The sequence below is a fragment of the Triturus cristatus genome, chromosome 10 (assembly GCF_964204655.1).
Source record: "Triturus cristatus chromosome 10, aTriCri1.1, whole genome shotgun sequence".
NCBI lineage: Eukaryota > Metazoa > Chordata > Amphibia > Caudata > Salamandridae > Triturus > Triturus cristatus.
In genome coordinates, this window is record NC_140593.1 from 1,225,846,787 (window position 1) to 1,225,865,499 (window position 18,713).

Here is an 18,713-nt window from a genome sequence, read left to right on the forward strand (position 1 = left end):
TGTTTGCCCCCAACCCGCTGGGGTAGAAGAACGCTATAAGTGACAGGGGTGATCCGCTTTTCGATGACAAAGGGTCCCTGCCACTGGGTCAGCAACTTGTTCTCAGTGGAAGGCAATAACAGTAGCACCTTATCCCCACGACTGAACTCCCTCATTTTGCTGTTTCTATCGTGGTACGTCTTTTGTCTTCGTTGAGCCCCCTCCATGTGTTCGTGTTCCAACCCCCATACCCGTGTTTACGTGTCTTTGAGGTCAGCTACGTATTTCAATAAGGGTTTTCCATCCTCATCCTCCTATTGTTCCACAGCCATGTTGAGTAAAGACCATGGTTTCCTCCCAAAAAGGACCTCAAAAAGTGAAAAGCCAGTGGATCCTTGTTCATGTGATCTTATGGCAAATAGAACCGGGAGCAATTTGTGGTCCCAATCACTCCCAGATTCAGAAATGACCTTGCGGACATGGTCTTGATGGTCTTGTTATACAGCTCCACAAGGCCGTCTGTTTGGGGATGGTATACAGATGTACGAATTCTATCAACCCCCAAGACCTTGCATATCTGTGCCATAAGACGAGATACAAACTGGGTCCCCTAGTCTGTTAGGATTTCTGATGGGAAACCTACCCTGGAGAACAAGGAGATCATGGCCTGGGCTATGGTGGGAGTGGTCATACTCTGTAAAGGAAACGCCTCGGGGTACCGACTCGCATAGTCCACTATGGCGAGGATATATCTGTGTCCCCTGGCTGAGGGGGGTAGGGGTCCCACTAAGTCCTTTAAGCGGGTTGGTATGGAATGTCGATGATAGACAAGGGATAGAGAGGGGCCTTCTTCGCACCTCCGGGGTTTACGTATTGACATCGTACACATGTAGCACAATGTCTGGCCACGTCTCTTTAAACCCCTGGCTAATAGTACTTCTCTAGCAGATATTTTAAGGGGTTTTCTTTGCCATAATGACCCCCTCCGACTTGGTTGTGGGCCAGGTGTAGGACATGCTCACAAAAGGAAAGGGGAACTATCAGTTGTGTGATGGTGTGTGTGTGTCCCCTTTCACAACTCTATATAACCGCTCCCTTTTTACTATAAAGTAGGGTCCTACCTGCTCCGGCTCTTGGTCCTGGATTGCTCCCAGGTGTGTGAAAGCGTGTTATCCTCCCGCTGAGCTGTACAGAAGCTACCTGGTGTCGTCTCTGCTGCGTCTGTGAGAGAAAGGGGGTACGCAGGATAAGAGTGGTGTAAGTGTGCAAAGTTCCTTTTCTCTTCGCCTCTCTTGTCTGCTTTTCCTTTCCCTGCTCTTTGGGGTCTCTACATCACTGCCACTGAAGGGTGCATCCTGTAACCACGTGCTAGGGGCCTCCTTATTCTCCTCTAGGTACTGCCTGAATTTAGGATGATCCGTTCCGATAATGACTGCCTCGGGGTGGGAGGGGATGACCCCTACTTTTTCGTAAGTGGGGATCGTTGTCCACGCCCAACAGGACTTCAGCCACTGGGTATGTTTTTGTGTCCCCGTGCACACATGTGGCATTCACATGTTCCTCTTCCCTCATCTGTGGGTGGGGGATCAAGGAACCTTCTACCACTGTAACATGGCATCCGGTATGCTGGAGAGCCTGTCGCTTTTTCCCGTTTAGGATGATTTCTTTCCTATATTGTTGGTGCCCTTTCCCTGTCAGATATATCTGTCCTCGAGAATAACCTTTCTCCATGGGCTCACTGGCAGGGGTTCGATGAGGGCATTGTCGGTCAATGTGCCCTCATTTGGCACAATGATAACACTGGTGGCCTTGTCCACTGGAAGAAGGGGTTGGAAAGTTGGGCTTAGGAGTAGGGAAGGTGGGTTTAGGGGGCATCCGTGGGCCTATTGGGGCTCAGCGTTCTGGTCGACCTGTGGTATGTGAAGGGTTCAAAGGGGGTCGGAGTGCATGGGCCTTGAAATCGGGGACCTGTGAAAGGCGCATGCCAGGTCAACCGCGGTGGCAGGTGTCAGATTGGGGTGTTGTTTGACCCAGGATCTAGTGTTGGGAGGTAACACATCCAGAAATGGTTCCTGGTATATTTTGTCAATGAGTTCCTCCGTGCTGGACGTATGGGGTGTCTGCTATCTGTTGCCCATGTCTCGTATCCTATAATAGAGGGCATGGGGATTGTCCCCAGGAGTCATTTTTCTTTTCTGAACCTGGCTCTGTAATATTCCTGGTCTCAACCTAGGCGTTCCAGGATGGCCCTTCGTACGCGGTAGTGCCGCTGGGTTGGCTTCCTGGTAAGCGGCCTGGAGTTCTCCGGATAAGAGGGGGGCTATGTATTGCCCCACCTCTCCTGGGGCCATGCTGCGGTGGTTGCGACCCTCTCGAAATTGATAAAGAAATAGTCCAGGTCCTCCCCGTCCTGATATTTTTGGAGGACGGACCCCGGTACATTAGGTCTCACCCTTGTGTTCACGATAGCATCGGTGAGGCGCCGGATTGCAGTGTCCTGGACCTGCTGGTTGTTTGTGAGCAGACTGGCCTGCTCTTTTAAGGCTTCCTGATCCCTCTGTGCTGTCTGTGTTTGTTGTTCCAGCACTAATTGCAGGTGACGCTGTCCTTCAGCCAGTTGGGCTATTATGCCCTCAATAGGCACAGGTTGTGTCATGATTCGACACAGTAGTCACCTTATCCCACTTCTGACACCACTTTGTAGTGGGGTGGGGTATGAAGAAGGAGACCACGGAACAGATCAGGTGTACTTGCAACGAAAACCAGGTTTATTTCTTTTCTTGGGGTGGTTCTCAAGCAATAACTGTTTTTTCTTTGGTCAAAACAAAAGTAAAGGAACTGCTGCGTTCCTCACAGCAGGGATAGCATCTGATAACAGGCTGCTTCTTTCTCTTGGTCTTCTCTTCAGGCCTTTGAGTAGCTCCTGGCTCCTCCTTGTACCACTCCCGTAGGTTTGGTGGTGCAGCAAACAAAAAACAAAACAAAAAAAAAAAAAACACAAAAGAAAAATAAATATAACCGGGGGTTACTGACAGGCTAGGGGCTTCTCAGCATGTGCTACCGCCACCAGTTTATAGCGGACAGTGAGTGGAAAAGCCGGCGTGGTAGTTGTACAAAAAAAAAAAACACACGTGTGACCTACTTCCTCGTGCCTCCCCACCACCCCCACCAAAACGATCCTACCAAAAGTACTCGCCTTGTACCACGGTCCGTGTCCAGGACGGTGGCATAGGGACCTGGGCTTCCTCTCTCCTCGGTGAGCCGCCGGGTTTGCCCGCGTTGTACAATGCTCTCTCCTGGGTCTCCATCGCCGCCCGTGTCTTCCTCCTTTGCTTTGTCCTGCTTGCTCGTCCGGTGTCCTCCTGCCATCTCCGATCCGCCTCTCCTCTCTTCCGGCTCTGTCTCACCGTGCTTTTGGCAGTCTCCTCCGGATGACGTCAGGGGGCCTCCTTCGTCTTCCGAAACTAGGCCGCTCACCCTTTCCGGTCCGCAGCGGTAATCGCCGTACTTCCGGTGCGCTTCATGCCTCTCCTCCTTACAAGTTTACTATAGATTCGTTTTCTGTAGGCCTAATATATTATACATGTAACCATCCTCTGTCATTTTAAAACCCATCCAATCCCATGTGGAGTGTGTCTTTGCCTTTGAATCCTGCACAGTGTCTCGCTGCTTTTAGACTAAGATAACTACAAGCATGCACAGAAACATGCATGCATATATACTTACACTCTGGAGAGGAGGACAGGAACTGGCAGGCCTTCCTACCCTTCACTGAAAACCGAGACCAGGGATGCCCAAGTCTCTCTAGCTCATGGATCTTTGGACTGAAATGGCCGTGTGTGTTTGGGAAAAGGCCATTGTCATCCAGGCATTAGGCGGCAGCTTCTGCACTCAGTGTTCCCAGGGCAGCATGGCCTCGGTTGTCAGCTCTTGATAATTTGGTGTGAATGTCAAGAAGGGCGTTGGAGGAGATGTTAGCCTAGGACATAGAAGGCAGGATATGAGATGAAACATTCTTGTGGCAGAGAGAAAAGAAGAGCAGTGAGGGATGTTAAGCAAATACATGTGTGGTGAAGGGATGGCGTGACCAGCACTGGCATGCGCTTCAGACTGACTCTTGTCCACCAGCGGTATGAGAGACTGACATATGTGAGACACTGGAGCGAGAGGACTGAAGCAGAGCCCAGTGATTGGCTTGGATGATGACAGTGGTACAAGTGCAAAAGAGTGTGCACAGATCCTCTGACACTGCAGAATAAGCAGGTCGGGTGCCGACACGTTTATGAAGAGGCAACCGATGAAAGGCAGGGCGCCTGATAGGATTGTCAGAGGCTGATGAAAGCAGCCAGTGGAAGCCAATAATGATAAAGCAGAAAATGGAACACGGTCTCAATGTTTGCCGAAACAATAACTCGCCACACAACTTGCGTTGCTGCTATTGACTCCGTATAGGAACCTGCCCTGTTTTCTCAAAGACAGACTTTTCAAGGATTCCTATTCGAACTGTTAATTTGAACAGGTTGTGAGATTTGGAGTTTTGTTTGTGTGTTGCGGCTCTCCATCAATGGGGTGCTGTGTTGGCTGCAGTCTGTGTGTACTGAAGATTTGTGGGTTTTTTTTGTTGTTTTTTTTTTGCATTGCACCTCTCCTGCACTAGATCATTCCAGAAACCTCTCACCTGCTGGCCTCCACAGCCAGCACACTATGGTGTAACATTCAAGACCCAGCACTTCGGTACGATGACATTTGCAACCAATCCAGTTTTTTCTGCCCATTGACGGCTCATGGCCAGCATGTATTGCAGTATTCTATCTGGGAGTGTATGTACTGTTCAGGCCTGTTTTAGTACGCTTTCTTTGGTGAGTGGTCTTGTTTTAATTGCTGTCGTAGAAAACACTGTGTATGGAGGTTCTATGCTGTTGAGAAACTGACTGAGCTGTTCTGCATGGATCATTCGGAGTTAACCATGGCTTTTTTTGCAGGTGGCAGAAGATCTTCAAGTCCCGCTTGGTGCAGCTGGTGGTCACTTATGGAAATACCTTCTTCGTGGTTCTGATAGTCATCTTGGTGCTTCTTCTAGTTGGTAAGGACAGTGGAATTTGTTCTGGAACTCTGTTATTTTACAACCTGTCTTTACGCCCACTTTTATTTTTTCTGTGGATCCTGTTGGTTTATTCCGTTCGTCTGAACTTCAACGTTCACACATTTCCAACTTAAGTTTGTGTGTTCTCTTTACAACACCCATCTCTGTTGGCAGTGTCTATCCCCAGCACAGTCTCTTGACACACAATACAAGTTTAAGTGGCATGTGCTTCGTGTGGAAAAACTGCCCTCGCCCACAAATTGTGGCATGCTTCATCATTGTGTTCTGCAGGACTACCTGTCTTTCAAATTAATCGCTGTTGCCTTGGAACCAAGTTCACCCATGGGCGGGAAAAGACTCCGTGTAGATCTATGCTTACGCTGCAGTGACTTAAGCTGTATGTGAAGCTTTGAAAAGCATCTGATTATAGGACAATCACCTAGTCCTGGATGTGTTTTTTTTGCGCCTGCAGATCACTCTGGCGTGTACGTCGGGCCACTTCTCAAACTACTGCAGAAGTCATCAACTGAGTAAAGTTAATGGCTCAGCACTGCTTGTCAGCCTGGCCTGAACTCCGAGACCAGGGTTTTACCCCATAGCTTTGCCTAACCAAATACATTTGTCCTGTCATAGCACTCTCTTTACAGCGGCCTTTTGGATTTTAAACTGTTAAAATCCATTCTAAATCTCCTGCCAGCTGACACAACTGTAACTAGATTCTGTTCAGACATGACATGGCCTTTCAATTTGTTTAATCCCCTCAGCCAAACCACATGCGGTGTACTTTTTCAGTTAGCATTGGGCACCTCTCAGTTGTCCCCTGCGAAAGATAGTGTCTTTCCCACCCATTTTGGCATCTGCGGAACGCCTGGACTCCTGCCAGCTCGCAGGGTTAGGCCCTGCAGTTTCTCGGCTACCGTGGGCTATATTTAGGCCTTATCGCTCAGACTGGCACACTCTTCCTGATCTACCGAATCCTTTTGTAAACTGGGAACGTGGAATTGAATGCACCTCCCATAGCCATTTAGGATGTACAAATTCTTTGAAGAGATGCTGGGTGGCTTCAGTGAAGGTTTAAAAAATGGTAGTGCACAAGCTTCTAACACGTTCACTCTTCCCCTTAAGGTGTCCTTCTCTCCATGTGCTGATGCAACTCGCAATTAGTATTTTTTGGTTGGGGTCTGCCCTGTCCGGCGCAGAGTCCATCGTTTGCTAGAAGAGCTGGAATCAAAGGAAAGTTTGCAACAGCCTGGCATGACACAACTAGACCTCCAAGACGTGCACCAAAGGCCAAGGCATGGAGGGAGCCTGCGGTGTACAAAGTGCCAGACGCAGAATCAGGCTTAGCTTGTGCCTGTATATGTGACTGGACAGTCGGAGCAGCTGCTTCTGCTGGGCATGTCTGCAGGCAGTGTTTACTAAGCTTCTTGGCATATAACCAAAATACACATTTTTTTTTTTTGGTCATGCAGACCTAAATGCTGCATTTTCTTATTTGTTGGCCTGAGATTCGAGAGCACATCTGTCGAAGACCTTTTGCTAATAAAATGCATAGACCTGGGCTTTGTGTTTCCCCTTTCTACCATTTGTTTTCTGAGACTAGACTCTTTCAGTCATTGGTTTTAGACTGTCAATCAGGTCTTTGCGCAGTCAGTAGAGTAATTATTTCTCACTTAATACTGTTGGCTGTTTGAGGGTATCTTTCCGTTGCACTTGAGGGCTTGCTTTGCACCTCACGAGGGACCGCTTTACAATTACAGCCCTCTGTCTGCTCCTGCTGGTTCCCTTCTGTTTGTTTTGCTCTAATTTGCTAATGCTGCATGGATTAGCACGTTAAAGCCACACTGATTGGCTTTGACACTTTTTTGATTTTTTTCGGATTGCTGTATGACGTTATAGCACTGAAAGGGTAAGTGGGCATCTGCTCTTTTTTTTTTTTTTTCTTCATTTACATGGACATTATTACATGTCTTTTGCTCTTGTACTTTGCAACAAGACCCTTTGGGATCCAGTTTGGTTTTTGGTGTGACTGGTTGGAAGTCACTGCACGCCACCGTTGGGTGTGGTGTCTTTTTTATTTCGTTTTGTTATGGGTATGCTTAGTATCTGTGCAACAGCTCATTTTTCAACATGCAGTAGGATGTGTTCAAAGCGTAGTTCTCCCTCATAGTACAGTCCCCAAGTATGAGAGCTTTCTAAGCTATGCATGAGTAGTCTTCTGCTGAAGTTTAACTTGCAGATTCCACCAAACACTTCTGCCTATTCATAGCATGGGCTAGCAGGCACCTAGCAGATTCTTCGTTAATAAGATGGAAAGTGACGAAATTGCCCAGCCCTGCACCCCCAAGTACTTACTGAATTACTACATCCAGTACGTATCATAGCCTTGGTGGTCCAGCTCGCACTGTAGTGGCCAGGTGGGAATGACTAGATTATGAAGGCAAAAACTGCCTATGTGAATACCGAAACTGGAGGTCTCCTCTGCCGCTTAATAACCTTATGTTCTGGCGTTGTGATAATATACCCTGGCAGTAGAATAGGCGGACTCCAGGGGCTGCTGAAGAAAGCGACCGAGAGCTACAACCTCCCCCCACCTGCTCTGAAGGACGGCTGTTGTTTTTGAACAAGCTCTGCTCACTGAGGTTATACCAAACAAAAGAGTGGTCTCGGTGCACAGTACAACCTGCACCGCGACTGTAAAGGCTGAGACAGAGGTGATGGGCACGAGGATCTTACTTAAGATTTAGGTTCTCCGCTCCCTAGAGGAGAGACCGTACGGATCGGTTTTGTTACATTTTCATAAGCCAAATCTTGATGGGTCCTTTTTTTTTTATTTTTTTTTTAACTGCCCTTTCTTCTTCTAGAGACCGGCCATCACTGAACAAATGAGGTCCCCAAAACTCAGAGGTTGCCCCTTTGGCGGATGAATGGCCAGACTTAAGGCCTGCACAGTCTCATACCCTCAGCGAGGCGGAGAGGGCACTAATGCTTCAATTGGTAGAACATTTCCCCAAGCCTCAATATTGCAGTAACAGTTAACAAGCCCCACATGTGCATACTTGAACAGATGACCAAAAATCATCAGTTGCTAAGTTACCCGAGCTATGTGCTTTTCTTCTGTGCATTTGGAGTGGATTTGACTGAGTCTTTAATCACTTATTAAACTAAAGCCGGGTGAGAGTTACTTCATTCTTAACACGGTCTTTGTTCCTTTAATACCACCCAGGTACCTGCCCAGTTTAATCACTAGAACATGTGACTGGCTTCTTTTTGTGCTTTCTCCTGCAGTGACCAGTTTAGAATGACCGTGGCTACTGCAGGAAATGGCAGCGTGAACCTCGCAGTCCTCTTTGACCTGCACCTCTAGTAGCTCCTGCATGTGCTTGTGGGCCCAGAGGAGCTGCAGCGCCTTGTGTTGGCTTCGAGTGCCACAATACCATGTTTTAATCTGCAGGGTGTGTTCGAAGACTGAACTTTCATCTGCTTTTGCCTCGCATAAGCACATTGTTTTGTTTTTGGATGCCAGTGACCATGAGACGTGAACTATCTTAAATTAAGCGCCCACTGCTGACCTCTAGCTTGATTGTTTTTCACAATTTTGACTCTTGATGGGGACAACTTATTCATCATGTCGAAGTCAATACATAGAGTACCTTAGTCAGTAATTTTATCACCTGTTATTTACTGCAAGTAGAATTGAAACCGCTTTCGAGTTAAGCTCTATATACAAAAAAATGATTATTTCTTATCCGCATTTTTAGGTCTCGCCTAGCGTTGCAGCGCATGTGCTGCACGCTCGGCGAGACATATAGTGAGTGAGGAGATTTCAGAAGGGAGCTCGAACCCTGCCCATCATTTTAATTGGGTTGCTTCCGCGGTTATGCTAAATGTTGGCTTCCCATTGAAAATGATGCTTTTTGGCCACTGCCCTTTCGTCCGACCCATCTGGACTGGGTTGTCTGCTTCACGGCTGTCGTGAAGCACTTTCTTAACTTTAAGGGGGGGGGGTGTATCTGCTGTTTCTAATCAGCATGGCCTTAGCGCGGCCATGCTAATTCGAAACAAATGCCCCCCCCAAAGACCAAGTCTGTAGGCACTACCCTGCACACTGACCATATCCTAACATATGTGACGATATTTGAGAATTTGACGATAAAATATGTAATATTGAGAGAGAAAATGTTTTTGTTTGTCTCAGACAATAAAGGGCCCATTGAAGCCTTTCTTTAATTGTTGCAAAAAATAAAACTGTCTAAACTGGACATCCTGCAATCTTGGAATTTTTAAGGCTCTTGACCCGCGTGAGACGAGATGGGCTGAACTTTACAGACTCCGTTTGCATTTCTGGTCCTCCCCGCCCCTCGCCCCTTCCAAACACACTGGGCAGCTAAATCGCTGCAACACTGGTAGCCCGAAGCCCACTTTACACGTATGCAGAATTCCTGGATATACTCCAGGGTGGTAGTGAAAGGAGGAACCAAAGTAGCAGGGCAGAGGAGCAGCGAACAGGCCACTCTCCCATCCTCCACAAGACCTCTCCGCACCTCCAGAACTGGGACCTTTCAGTAGTTCTCAACCCCCCCCCCTCCGGCCACCGTCACCCACCACTGCCGCCACGCTGTGTGCCCCGCTGCTCCTCAGCCTGTCCGCCCTGCACGCGCTGGGGTCCCCTGGGTCCCTGGAAGATATGGTATTAGACTGCTACGATGTGCCCAAGGTCTGCCCGCGGGAGGTGCAGATCGGGGACTTCATCCGCTACCACTACAACAGCACCTTCAAGGACGGCAAGAAGTTCAATTCCAGGTAGGAGCGCGGGTTATAGGAGAGAGGTTTCTGCGCGGCTGCAAAGCGCTTTATAGACATGTAGGATATATGCGTTAGCGACCAGAGCAATTTATAGAAAAGCAACCACCCCCACGGCTGCAAAGCGGTCTCCAAGAATGCAAACTTCTTGCAAAACGGATAAAAGCGGTTTCTAAAAATAAAAGCATATTTTAGAAAACCGCAGGCATGCGACTTATAAAAGTAAAGGTAGCCTTAATACAGGAAAACTATGGGGTTATAGGAGGCAGATGCAGTGTGTATGAGAACAGATTTAGCGGTTTGTAGGTGATTAGACCTTTAGGATAAAGCATTGTGTAAAAATGCAGACTTGGTGTATTCCTACTAAAGTGGTTTATGGAAGAGAGTCCTGTTAAGGGTAACACTGCGGTTTGTAAAAAAAAAAAACTAAGACACCATACGTGGCAGCTAAATCAGACTACTCTGGTGCCTTAGTGTATGACTGCCGAAGCTGTTGATAAAGATAGACCTGCACAGACATCGCATGCTAGGACAGACAGTGTGATCTATGAAAGAAAAGAGCACCATTGGCTGCTCAAGCAGTTTATTGATAAGGCGAGGAGCGTGCCACTCTTCCCTCAAACAAAATGGCACAGTGAGATATCCGACTCTTGGAAGAAAAGGCCTTATGCAGGAATGTACGCGAGGTTTCGAAGAAAAACCGTAAAGTTTCTGCATGGCAACTAAATCTGGTATTTGGGGATAAACGTAAATTCGTCGACTTGTGCAGAGGTGTACAGAGGTGCTAGGCCTGTCCAGGCTGCAGGGCCTACCTCTGAAACACTGACAAATGGTCCCCAGCTTTTCCTTCGGTTTCTCACTTCGAAGTTGCTGAAACTTGTGACAGTCAATCTGTGTACAAATCCATTGATTTTCTTTGCAAGGTTAATGTCACAATGTGAAATAGTTCAATCGGTCTCCCTTCTGTAAAAAGATGTATGCTCTAAATGTGATGTATACAATAAAGCGTTACACGTTGCCTGCAGTGCATGGGTGTTGCACCCGCTCTGCGAGCTCAGTTCCAGCTGCACAACAGTTTCCGGTTTGCAGATGAGGGTATGCTGGGATAAGGTGGGGTTTGAGTTGCTATAGCACCAGATCTGTAGACGTGTCAGCCCAGCAGCCTCCACTGCGTTAAGCCCCGGGGGACATGGGCCCGGAGGAGGCTCCGACTGCTGAACCAATGCCACCTCTTCAAAAGGCCTGTTTCTGTAGTGGGCGTGTGCTTTTATTTTTTTATAGCCAGTTATTTCTTTCAAAGTTTTGAACTTTATGAAGTGCTTGGAAGTTGAAGTTTGACTCCACAACCTACTTTGTCTTAAAATATCAAAAGGAAATGTAGATTAGCGGTGAACTGAAAAGGGATATTATATTGATCTTTTTGCAGCTATGTTTCCAGTCACCGAACACTATTTTATTTCCCTGAATCAAAAGCGCCATTTTTGATTGGATAATACACTAATCAGCTGTGTGCATCAAACCACATATATGTATCTACGTTTATTTTGGAGAACGTGCACGTTTATTGGAATAGCTGAACAATTTAATTGTAAGCTTTTGCAACCTGAAAGACTTGCCATGAAATGCCATCTTTAATTGCTGTTGCTTGTATACCTGAAGTGTGAACATGGCAAGAAGAAAATTGTAACCGAGGCCATAGGATCCTCACTTAATTACATTTTAGATCTCGCCTATGCAGCGCGCATGCGCTGCATAGGAAAGAGACCTTTAGCCATTGGTTGCCTCTTTTGCCCAAAAACGTGCACGTGTTCCTTTGCCTTCAATGGCAACGCGTGCACATGTGGCGATTCCCTTGCGGGAGCGAGCAGCTGGCGCCATATGTTATCAATTATCGCGCCTTGCTGCTCACTTCCGCAAGGGAATCGCGCAGCCCCCCTCCTCCCTCCCCTCGCTGCCTCGCGCTCTTGTTATTTTTGTGTTAGAATACTTGCATGGAAACTTTTCTTGTATCAAAATACATTTGTACCGGCAGAGGGCGCCCACCTGTTGCTTTAAGCGACGAAGGTAGGTTTCATGAAGGGATTAGAAATGCATCGGAGGAGGGAACAGAAAGCAAGCGCAAATGCATTGCCACTGGTTGTATTTTTTTCTGGCAGCCCAAGGTTAAAACTCAAAATCATTCTACTCGTGTTTGGAATTTGGAAACGTAACATTTTCGCTCTGAGATTTCCTTAACCGGGAATGATTTCTAGAAAAACGTCTTCCCGTCCTGTAGATGCCCCACACTGAAATAAACTTGTTTTAACTGAAGGCCGTCGCATTTTGCACTCTCGCTCTCCTTCCAATATGGCCGTTTTACCTGCTTGTTTGGGCAACCTGTGGCAAGCCCTCAAATCCGGCCTCGGGCAATTGTATTTGGATGTCTGATCTTTATTTGTGTGTAGGGAACTTACTTCGTAGAATGTCTTATTTCTTTGATGCTTGTTTGTCGCTGTGGCTTCCAGAGAATCCTACAGGTCTGCCTGGATGTATGAACAGACGGGATATTTCAAGTTGTACGATTGGGGCGAGCTGCTAATCAGCCGTTCTCCCTCGATTCCTGGTTTGTGTTCTAACGGTACATTTGTTTTCACAAAACTGTGATCAAATCCCAGTTTCCATTAATACAAGCAGCCTGTAATGTTAGCGTTAAATGAACGACTGGTGCTGAAATATCACTCTCTTGATGTGCAAATTGCCAGAGTCATTTTAAGCTTTTTAGTATTGTTCAAATGAATAATATGGGGGTTTATCTTCTGACTCACCTGCTTCGTGTTTTGCATGTCCAGATGCAGCAATCGCCATCCCTTGTAATTGCCGTGTAGAGGTCCATCGTGTTGTCAGCTTGGGAGCTGGCTTTTAGAAGAACCGAGCATCGAAAAAGCATTTAGATTCTTTAGTTGAGAATGTTCTGCAGTAAGTAGACATACCCAGGGCTTCAAGTGGGATAAAAAAACTGGGGGGGGAGTTTCAAAGGGGGCGTGGCTAATGCAATTAAGGGCGTGGCTTAACACAAGCTAAAAAGCTGTGCTTAGCATAGTGTGCCGCCCGACTTGTATTTTTCTGTTTGTCATTGCATCCAGATATATGATACAACTAGTAACATCATACCTGCAACAAGTCAAGACTATTGGATTTGTCAATGGTTGTTAGTTGCATAAGATAAATAAGCCGCACCCATGGCTTGTATATAATATTGAAAAAGCTTCCACTTAAAGCCCTGGTAACACCACCACAATGTTGCTCCTCCTAAGTTTCAAGAAGCAAAGGGAAATCCAAAGAAAGAATGACTCTTTAAAGAATTTCCCTTCCCCCTCTCCTGGCATGACGTCATGCTGTGACTTCTCCACTAGTGAGCAGTGTGAGCACGCGCACTTCGATGTGCCTGCTGTCACCACAGTCTGGAAAAAAATGGACCGCCTATGCCAGGGAACAAAACAGCCCGATAGAGACCCGTTTCGAGCCACACGTTAAACAAGCATTGGCATAGCCAATAGGTCTCGCCTTTGGGACCTTATAAGTGTTTAGCCATGCAACGGTTAATGTTGTTGCACTAAGGGTTTTGTGATGGATAACGAAACACTTCTAAGGTCCCAAAGGCGAGACCTATTGGGTTTGCCAATGCTTGTTTATTCTTGCACTAATCATAAGAATTTGTTATCCATACACGGCAGCAGATTAAGATTGTTTATACCTTATTACTAACAAACGCCGCCCCAGATCATTCACAGCATGTGTCACTTTTCAATCGATCCAGCACCCCCACAAGGAGAAAACGGTAATAAAATGTAAGGCACTTTGAGGTGTGTCAAGCTAGTAGACATGGCATAGGGCCCTGCATATACGACCCAACTCGGCCCTTGCAGGTCGTTATACTTGTATTGTCACAATAGCGAGACACTTTTTCAATTTATCTGTACCGTCATGCTGCACGCTAATGTACCTTTAGGTCTCATTCTAATTACAGCTCATTTATGTTATGAATTGTCTGTATCAGCTTATACCATTTAAATGTCTTTATGTAAGCATAGAAAACACCTAGGAATTTTCTTTATTTGTTTGCATTTACCATGTTATTCCTTACTTTTTTGGCTTAAAATTATCTATGAACTGCATTATTAATGGTACTTTTTTTTATACCTTTTACTTGCGGTGCCAATTCTGATTATATTTGCATCACTTGGTTCTCACTTTGATGGACAAGTCCTCCCGGTGTTAAAAGGTTTAACTTTATCGAGCAGGTGAAGTAGATAAGTGGCAGACTTGAGTGTCTTTGGTCTCATGTTGCTCCCATGTGACGTGGTCGCCCTGAATACAGACGAAAATTGCTTTTATGGGCCAAGTTTGAGAAAGGTAGAGGTCATGAGGGAACTATTGAGGCCATTCTGCAGCTTCTGGCCTTTGAGACCCTTCATTTAAAGCCCCACTCGAGTAGAATGTAGCCCATTTTTGCGGCACACCTCGCTTTAATAAACATGAGATAGGTAATTTTTTTTATGTAATATGTAACAAAAGCATCATGTGGCCGCGCCCTGTCTATTGCAGACAGCACATTTTCCATTGAAATGGCCAGTAAATTTGCACAGACCTGCAGATTTACTGATACTATATTGCACACAAATGATAACATGTAGAAATCAAGTTTCAGTGAATATTTATCATTTGTGCATTACCAAGTAAAGTGTCTTGAATTGTTTCGATCCTATTAAAATTGTTGTTTCCATCACATTTCGGAATTACAGGAATTGTGGTTTATTTTCAGGTTTTGCCTAGATCGCAGCGCATGCTCTGCGAGATCTATTGTCGTCGAGTCGACTTCGGAAGTGGGGTGGAAGCTCCGCCCATGCTTTTCATTGGTGCGCGTCCCACTTTATGCTAAAGGCTCGCTTTCTATTGAAAGTGAGGCTTTTTTGTTCCCTCCCGGTCTCCTTTAGGCCCCGCCCACCTGGATTCGTACATGAGCACGCTCTCCACGTTTTTCCCACCGCAGGCAGGCACAACGCGCATGGCGCGCTTTCAGTTTCCTATTTTTCTTTTTCCTATTTGCTCAATGGCGTGGCGACAGCTGGTTTTTGGAAGCTGCTTGTGCAGGCGGAATAAAACTTCCCGACATTGTCAAATGGCAACAAAAGCATCTCTCGGGGGTTTGTGGCTCTAAAGGGAGACTTTTTGCAGTCCATGGACCACGGCGCATCCCTTGGTACAGGCAAACTGTAGCCCAAAAAAAACTTAACTTAGTTGATGAATTGCGTGTGTTACTCATTTAAGCCAATAGAGCACTGAGGCTGTTAAACATAAGTCTGGCTTCACAGGCACTGGGTATTTCAGAAGGTTCTCCTGCTGCGCAAGTAAGTAAGAGGTGAGCTGTCCATTTACTGGCACCATGTCGGGATGCAGGGCGCTGGGATGTGCAGTATTCGGCCCTTTCAGTCCAGAGAGCAGTACCTTTTCGCCATGAAGGAGGACATGGCGGAGTGGCTGAAGGAACTCTACGAGCTGAACATTAGCGTGGACACCTTCCTGGAGGTGCTGGAGATGGGCTCTGTGCTCTGCCAGAATGCCAACAACATCACGCGGGTGGCAGCCGATTTCAGCGCCAAGTACCCGGTCTTGACAGGCAAGGTGCACCTGCCGCGAGCCCGCGTGAGGGTCAACAGTGGCCCAGCCGGGAACCTTCCAGGCGCAGGACAACGTCTCCAGCTTCATCCAGTGGTGCCGGAAAGAGATGCACATCACAGGTGAGGGGGGCACGTGAGGGCATGTAGTCTGCTGTATGTACTGATTTGGGCGCTTTAAGTAGGGGTCCTGCAGCACCCACAGAAATAATCATGCTGGAGTTCAGGAGGTAAAGGAGCAAATGTAAACTGTTTTCCTCTCGTCACACGTGCTGCAGGGTTTGCTAAAAGTGATCTAGGTGACCATCCTTCTGGGGGACAGGAAACGGAAGGAAAGGCAGGAGCATGACCGTTGTTCGCCAACGCACAACATTTAAATATCGGGAAATGAACTGTACACATTTCTAATTATATCAGTGATGAAGAAAACAAAGCTCTTTTTTGTTATTCTGAAGTATGATGGAAACAGATTTTAGTAGGATCAAAAGAAAACTGAGATACTTTACTTGGTGATGCAAACATTATAAATATTCACTGAAGCCTGATATCCATGTAGATTATTGTTTCTGTGCTATATATTTTTACCAGTAAAACTGCATGCCTATGCAAATGTAGTGGCCATTTCAACAGAAAATGTGTTGTCTGCAAATGACAGTGTGCTATCTCGCCAGTGCTCGGAAAGCACTAGCAGCTACATTGCACAGCCTTACCACTCTCCTGCTGAATCGGCATGGCTCATTTGCCGCATATTTGTTTTCTGTATGATGCTTGATTCATACACAACCCCTATGACTTCAGTGGTATCACATTAATAGCAGCACCCCAACTCTAAACAAGCATTTGCAATGCAGTAGGTCTCGCATTTATGCGAGTTTGAGCTATTGACATTGCAAATTACAATGCCTCTTATTTTTGTTCTTGGTTTTTAAAACCTAAATAAAAGGCATTGTCATTTGCAATGTCAATAGCTCGAACTCGCATAAATGCGAGACCTATTGCATTGCAATGCTTGTTTTACTACCCGTGTATAACAAAACGACACACGGGGCGGCTCGCTGTCGCAGTGATAAAGTGAAGGTAAACTCCGCATTTTCACTAAAACTTTATGCCTTTTCCGTTGCTTGGTCTTATATTAATAGGTATGGACACTAGCACACAGGTACAGGCAGACTCACTCACAGACATGCAGATACTCACCCACACACAGGTACACTCACTCACTTAATGCTCTTTCTGAGTAGAGCGTTTAGTACCTTCGCGATTGGGTCTGCAGCATTTGTTAGCGGAGGTGTGGCCTCAGTTGAAAATAGTGTTACTGCACAGTGACACCTTCCTCGTACTGTTTTCTCCGTGCCTTATTTCACCATCTCACATGTCTTCCTCTCTCTCTCTCTCTGCCCCCCCCCCCCCCCCCCCCCCACACACTTTTTTTTTTTTCACTTTAATAAGCTCGGCGCTGTCTTCACGGACACCGTACTATGCAATGCAATAGATGTTGCTTTTGGTATTGTAAATAACCATGCCTTTTCATTTTTTTTTAAAGGCATTGTAAATGGCCATGTCAATAGCTCAAAATAATGTCATTGCCCAAGACCCAAGACCTATTGCATTGTAAATGCTTGTTATGCGTCCTGATCTGTGAGGTGGGATATCCATAATTTTGATAGGAATCCACTGTGACTAACATTTCAGATATTATTATAAACTCACCCGAGACTTCAACAACTTCTGCCTCCGGTATGCAACTCTAATCCTGTTGGGATATTTGTGGGGAATCCACAGGCATCTTTTGGGCAGTCCAGCAGTACCTTACTCAATGCTGAGCACCATTTCCCCTCCCACAAGAGAATAAAAGCCTGGCTTGAATGAGTAACACCCATGTTGCTGCTGGGCAGTATCGTATGCTTGTGGTACCTTTAGATCACATAGCTGAATGTTTGGCACCTTACATATGGGCTTAACAGTGTTGGTTGATTCATGATTGGATATCAAGGTTTTGTGGAAGGCAAATTGTGGCAAATACTGTAATGCAAATAAAGAAGCTTGCACCTTCCTTAGTCCTTCCAGGGTGTTTATGTACTTTGTAGTTCAATAGTTGCATTGCTAATAGTACTGTGTTGGCTGTCTCAGCTGCGATATTCTGTTTTTCAATCGGACGCTTCTGGTGCATAGCCCATCAAGAGATGAAGGTAAAATTGGTGTGTTTCTAGTAGTGAAGGGGAGACACAGTGGATCAGGGTAGTTTTTCACTAGTTTTGAGCTTCTTTTCAAGGGCAGAGCCGTGTTGTGCAGGCTTCTCAACGTTGGTCGCGGCTTTGGTGACACACTGTCCGATTCGCATGATACTACTGAGGCGCTGCGGAGCCCTGGAGGACCTGAGAGGTACTTGTAGATGCTTTGAGTATGTGTTTAGTGACTTCTCCTAGCATAAACCCAGAACTCAAATCCATTTCCATGACCGAGCACACCATGTTTACAAGCTTTCTGCAGCAAGTACAATTTCTCCAAAGTTTGCAGTTGACTAATTGGTGCGCAGACTCTTCTGGTTAATAGCTTTCTGAAATAAGAAGTATCCTCCCATCAACTATTTTATTTAGAAGGACTGCTGTTTCCAGTCCGCAATTCTACATGGTAACACGCACAACCCTAAGCTCACCAATCAAATGACTATTCTTCCCCTTCTCCAGTGGTCCATCATTAGACATTGGTCCTCCTACTTCAAATCTCCTCAAACCTTTTTGCCAGCCCATGTCCTGAGGAAGCCTTGATAGAATAAGGTCGAAACGCATTAACACATAGGAGCCCAAGGGAATAAGACATGAAGAGCTTAAAAATGTTTAATTCTTTCAGAGGGTTGACATTTTATAAAACCAAGGAAGCCCCTGGTTGTATTGACCCCATCCCTTTGCTATTGAACATTGAAAGTGAGGAACTGAAAGCAATGTTGAACTTTCCCCAGGTGGACTCTTTGCGGAAAGAAAGTGACTGGTCGCTCTGTATTGTAGACTTGAATTCTCTGTGTGTTTTAATTACTTTAAAAAAGGATTACACGCATGAACAGTCGTTCACTTTGCTATTATGCTGTCAAACATTGCACTATAGCTTTCTGTGGGCACTCTTCACATATAACGTTTGTCTATTAAGTGTTGATGATAATTGGCATTGTGCTCTATTCTATTGTCTGTCAAATGGCT

At 46.1% G+C, this 18,713-nt stretch overlaps 1 protein-coding gene across 2 annotated transcripts in view; it reads left to right on the forward strand.

The window, feature by feature from the left end:
* The window catches only part of BCAP31 (B cell receptor associated protein 31), a 167,495-nt gene that overhangs the window by 23,851 nt on the left and 124,931 nt on the right, over positions 1-18,713 (forward strand). For both annotated transcript variants that reach the window (XM_085629795.1, XM_085629796.1), the window contains exon 3: positions 4,962-5,062. In XM_085629795.1, coding sequence (XP_085485921.1) covers positions 4,962-5,062 — 101 coding nt within the window. The remainder of the gene's footprint in view (positions 1-4,961; positions 5,063-18,713) is intronic.